The 5,528-nt window shown below is 45.5% G+C and overlaps 2 protein-coding genes across 2 annotated transcripts in view; one reads left to right on the top strand and one right to left on the bottom strand.

Moving 5' to 3' along the window:
* Reph (Regulator of eph expression) overlaps positions 1–2,939 on the top strand; it is a 23,311-nt gene extending 20,372 nt beyond the window's left edge. Inside the window, exons 6-8 of the mRNA XM_013322326.1 lie at positions 160–339; positions 2,246–2,341; positions 2,425–2,939. Of these exons, the coding sequence (XP_013177780.1) occupies positions 160–339; positions 2,246–2,323 (258 nt within the window). The 3' untranslated portion in view covers positions 2,324–2,341; positions 2,425–2,939. The remainder of the gene's footprint in view (positions 1–159; positions 340–2,245; positions 2,342–2,424) is intronic.
* Positions 2,940–5,426: 2,487 nt separating this feature from the next.
* Positions 5,427–5,528, bottom strand: part of l(2)dtl (WD40 domain-containing protein denticleless) — a 5,479-nt gene continuing 5,377 nt past the window's right edge. Inside the window, exon 5 of the mRNA XM_013320170.1 lies at positions 5,427–5,519. Within this exon, the coding sequence (XP_013175624.1) occupies positions 5,427–5,519 (93 nt within the window). The remainder of the gene's footprint in view (positions 5,520–5,528) is intronic.

The following is a 5,528-nucleotide window of genomic DNA, read 5'->3' as shown; positions in this document are numbered from 1 at the left end:
CTTTGTAGAGGTTTTATCAACTGTCCCTGTGATAGTCAAAATGCGATGTTTTATATGTTAAAATGGACCTATTTTTTCGGTACATTCAAGATACGGTGTAGAATTTAAATGTTAGTATAAATGGCAGTCGAGTTTCAAGGATTGGTAACACTGTTCCAGGTGGAGACTCCGGTGCGCTTCCGCACGTCGCCCCCGCTGGAGGCGCTGAAGCCGCGGCGCGCGGGCGGTGCGGGCGGTGCGGGGGGCGGCGAGGGGTGCGCGTCTCCGCGGCGCCGGCGCGTGGCGCTCCCCCCGCCCCGCAGACACCGCCCCGCGCTCGACTTCGACAAGATGCAGCAGGTACTACACGTTCACTCTGTACTCAGCCGTCCTCACTAAATGTTACGTACATACGACATCTTAAACTTGTGTGATCTTCGTCTATTAATATTAAATATGGGTATTAGTACAAGCCGCTTAGGATTATAAAACCAATAAAGACACAGAAGCAGTCGCGGTGCGGCGGCGAGCGCGTACCGATTTAAATATATGTTGTAAAAAAAACGAGAATGCAACTCGACCAGTCCGCCGCTGCAGCCGGTCGCTTGGAACATTAATATTGCAAGGAATTTGTACAGTTGTCAAGGATTCCGACTCGCTCGTAGATTTACATAGCTCAATGTAATTAGATTAGTGCAACCGCTTGTCGCCGCCGCCTGCCTCCCGTCACCCGTCACCCGTCACCTCACCTCATCTCCCTCTGTGCATCTCCCGACGGATACCTCGAACCCAAGTCAACCACGCTGGCCCAGTGCGGCTTCACTTCACACATATTTTTGAATTTCCTTGCAGATATGTACAGGTTGCAATACGTTTCTATACTTCATCGTAACAACGGATAATATACTTATGGTATTCGGAAAGCGAAAACCACATTGTTTTACCAATCCGCGGGTATCAAAGACGGGATCTGTAGATTACAACTCCAGAGCTTAAACGACTGCGCTATCGACGCTCTTTTATTTCTGCGTTCGTGAAACTGTCATTTAGTGTTTGTCATTTTTACAACGCATTTTGACACTTCTTTTTTTTGTCAAGATGATCAACCAAATTATATGTAATCAACAAGGTGGCTCAATATTGCTTTCCATAAAGGTTTCCGCGACTGTCTGCCGTCTTATTTACAATAAGTTGTTAATAAAGTGGCGATGTATGTTATCGCACGTCCGCACTATCAACAGTCAGGATAACGCGCGGATGAGGCGCAGATAAAGCAGAGTCAACGAACCGACGACTTACCGACACTCGATATGAACAACATCGGCTCCTAACATAAAGCTATGTCGTTTTGATTTCTAGAAAGTTGTAAACTATTACCTACCATATTAAATAACGATACACGTACATGCCTCTACTTAGTTCTTGGCCACATTTAGGAATTTGTAACCGCTAGCATGAAACGTCATTTTAAGATGAAAGTGGCATTTATCGACATCGACATGAGGTTATTGAGCGAGGCGGCTAAACATGTGTCTGTATTATTAGCTTGCATCCGAGCAATGTACTCTGAAATCATATTTACTGAATGCACATCAGTTTTTCTCAAGAAATACGCACGCAACGCCTGAGGGGCGACAACTATTCACCGTTCGCCACTCAAAGGTCGTTGCACATAGCATAGTCCATAAAACATCCACATAACATTTTTCATTCGTTTCGCCGTTTGCATGTTTGAATATTTTGTTAAAATGTATATCGTACCTAAAGTAAAATCGGAATATATGTGTATTGTTCTGTTGGAGTGCGGTGCGGTGCGGCGCGGCGCAGTGAATGGCGCGCGGCGCGAGTCATTGAGCGCGGCTGAATGAGCGCGTCGGTTGCGCGCGCACCTCAGTACCGACTAGAGCTGTGTTGTGTTGTGTTGTGTTGTCGCCGTTGTCCACGCCGACACGCGTACTACGCCGCCCGCCAGACAATGCAACACAACCTCTGTCCTTGCGTCTAGTGCAACTCTAATTATTAATCCAATTTTCATCACGACATTATAATACTTATAGGATTTGAGAAAACAAATACGCTTCAAATATCTTTACGGAATAAAATATAAATGAAAATGAAATGCAAACGAACGAATATGGGGGGGATTATGAAATAGTGAATTATGATATTCGACTAAGATTTGTTTAAGTAGAAAGGTGAAGTTGAGGCGTATAGTAAGTAGACAGCGGCTGCAGTAAGCACTAACAGCTGGGGATGTGATGTGCAGCTGAAGGTGGGCGGCGGCGTGAGGTCGTGGCGCGCGGTGGGCGCGGCGCACGGCGAGCTCTCCGTCTTCTGCTGGTGATGGCGGCCGCACGCGCACGTATGTATAACTAATTAATTTCCAGTAATGACAAAGTTATCGAGGAACAATTTCCATTGACAATTTTTTTGTTCATATTCCAGAACGTCCACTGCGAGGAGCGGCCCGCGCTCCTGTGATTATCTTCGTGTGAGGTCGCGTCATGTGATGCTCGCGCGCATGTTCGGTGACGGCGGGGGCTCGGGCGCCGCCCTGATGCTGCCACCCGTGTCCCTCTCGACCACTCGAGATGGCGTCAGGGTCGACTTCGTGCTTTCATAACGTCATCGACGACATGACCCCAAAGGTCACGATACGACAAGTCGCGGCGACAGAGCGCCGACACGTCGTACATAATGTTTTATATAAAAACGCAGCCTAGAATTACTTCGTAGGGAGTACGCGGGGTCTCGTGGAGGAGCGGTGTAGCGCTTCTCGACCACGTTTTCTATAAAATGATTGTAAATGTTGATAGTGCGTATGTATGTCCGTGTGATCGCTCCAGTGTTCGAGTTCCTCTGCACTAAATGATCAAAGTACAAAGTGTATGTGCGTCGCGCGCGCAACTAGTTTTTTGATGTCTTTACTCGTTTTTGTAAGTGATGTGCGAGCGCGGCGGGTGCAGGGGGCGCCCGGCGGTCAGAGCGGTGCGGGGGGTGCGGGGGGCGCAGGGGGTGCCCGGCGGTCAGAGCGGCGCGGTGGGTGCGGGGGGCGCAGGGGGTTCATGTCGAGTGATGCGGATATTTTTGCGCTATTCAGTAGGTACAAGTTTTGAGAACAATACGCAGCATACGCAATGGAAGGCTTTCCTTGAACTGTTCATAAAATCATATTAAATAAATTAACTTTTGGTCGTTTAGAACCTCTTTGAAAGTAAAGTGCGGCTGAAATGGTCTCTGATATGTTATTTTGACTACATAAATCTCCGATATTCTGCGATTCTGGTCCTTCTATATGACACTGTAATGCGAGAATCGCTTAGAGACTAAACCATTGAGTATCGGTGATTTACGTAGCTTTGTTCACGAAGCCCTAAGGTGGCGACGTGACTTATAGATAAAGTGAATCTTTGAAGTGGACAATTAGCTCGTTAAGGTGCACTTTATACTAACTTAATATACATAAATGTACTAAAACGTAACGCCTTCACTTAGAAAAAATATGTTTGTTAGTAATTTCATAGTAGGTAGAAGTTTTTGTAAACATTGAAGAGATCGATGTAGGTATGCGTATTGAACGTACGGAGTTTGTGTAGCGTCATGCGACCGAGGGAAACATCCGCATCACACGAAACGGCACTTATATTTGATCTATGATTTTTGATGTGGAGTCGCGGCCGCTGGGTATTTGTGTTAACGGCAACATTTAGATAGTCATGTACAAGTTTTGTAAGCGGAGTTCGTTATCGCAAACATCCAACGTCGCGCGAGTCTACATATAGTGCGGGGCGCGCGGGGGGGGAGAGGGGCAACTCCTCTCCCTCCTACTACTTTATGTACAAATGTGAGGAAAGCTCGCGTGTTGCCCTCGAGACCTACAAGGCTCTATAAGAACTTTATTATAAGCTTTTTATTAACTGGGTTTTGCCCGCGACTTCGTCCGCGCGGAATTAAAAAACGTAGTATTAAAGATAGATGTTACTCAGTGACAATGAAAGTGTGAAATTGGTCCAGTAGTTTTTTATTTTATTCGTAACATACAAAAGTATAAATCTTTCCTTCTTATGATGTTAGCATAGATATTGATGTTAGAAAAGCTTTTGATTGATGATCTGCTTCTGTATTGTTTGTGTGTGTGTGTGTGTGTGTCGCCCCCGGCCCCCGCCCCCGGCACGCTGCTACATCGCGTGTAGATTTAGCAGGGCTAAACTTCTTTTATTCTTGTTGTATTATAAAATGAACGTAAAATATAAAAAAATGTAAAAAGGTGGTGTGAACGAACTCAGTGAACTCAAAGACATTTAACAAATTTTCAAATTAATACGATAAAAGTAAGGACTTTTTTAAGATGAAAACGTCGCTTGATAAAGATTGTATGTACATAGCGTAAGTGGTAGCTGTAAGCTGGTTAGATGTAGTAGGTATAACAAATTGTACGACGGCCGCTTGTCCGACCCTCTCCTCCCTACCTCCTTGCCTTCCCTCTCATCTCCTCTCCCTTCCCCAGCCCTCTACTTACTGACACCGTACATTGTTGACGCTAGGCCGTGGCCGCGAGCAGACCGCGACCCTCGTCCTCTGTACGAGAATAAATTAAAAACATCGATAATCTTTTGAAACAATTGAGATGTTTAAATGATCGATTGTTAAGTTTGCAAAGCAAAGCCGACCACGCGATGTTACATAACAGGAAGCGAGCTCGCGGCCATGATGCAACTCAGTGGTGATATTTTACAAGATAATTTATATTATGTTTTATACATTGAATTAACAAGCGTAATAAAGAGTGAGCAATGGCACATCCTACTTTATTGTTTTATTGAAACACCCCAACTCCTGGCGAGAACTCTCGCAGCCGGCGCACCAGCCCCAACATGATGAAGTGCTCCTCGCACATGTCGCTATCTAAAGTTAGATAATGTTTGTTTGATAAGAAAGTATCTGCTCGGTGACGTGGACCTCTCGCCGGTCAGCTGGCGGCAGGTGACAGGTGGCAGGTGACAGGCGGCAGGTAGGTGATATGAGATAAGCCGCGGGGGCACTCGCACGATGCAATGAAACGCCCGCCACAGGTTTGTATTATACCTTTATTACTTAGATTTAGTACGTTATTGTTCAACATGTTCGCTGCGAACATCAGAGTTACACACATCATCAGGAAACGAATCGCTTTAATTTGATTTGATTCATTCCAATAAATGATTACAATGAATGAATCGCAACGCAACGTATACAATAATGTCCTCTGTGTGCGCGCGGACACATCGGCCGGAACGACTCGACGATGAAATTCCTCTCCTCCCTCGTGTTAATATAAATTACAAACTATTTCTCTTAAAATACTAATTCAGTCCGATCACAATAATAATAATTATACCTTAATTATATAAATGCGACGGGGTGTGCCAGTGTCGGTGTCGGTGGCACACATCTCTCCTACAAAGTACTTACGAGCTTTGTTTAGAGCCGCTTTTCATTTTTGTGAGCGCGTTCTCGACACTGAAGTATGTCAGCAAAGTTCTGGCGCTCCCCGACTTCGTCTTGGGGGT

Source organism: Papilio xuthus, unplaced genomic scaffold, assembly GCF_000836235.2.
Source record: "Papilio xuthus unplaced genomic scaffold, Pxut_1.1 DF828952.1, whole genome shotgun sequence".
NCBI classification, from domain to species: domain Eukaryota; kingdom Metazoa; phylum Arthropoda; class Insecta; order Lepidoptera; family Papilionidae; genus Papilio; species Papilio xuthus.
The sequence above is the reverse complement of the archived record's forward strand: the minus strand, read 5'-3'. Positions and strand labels throughout refer to the sequence as shown.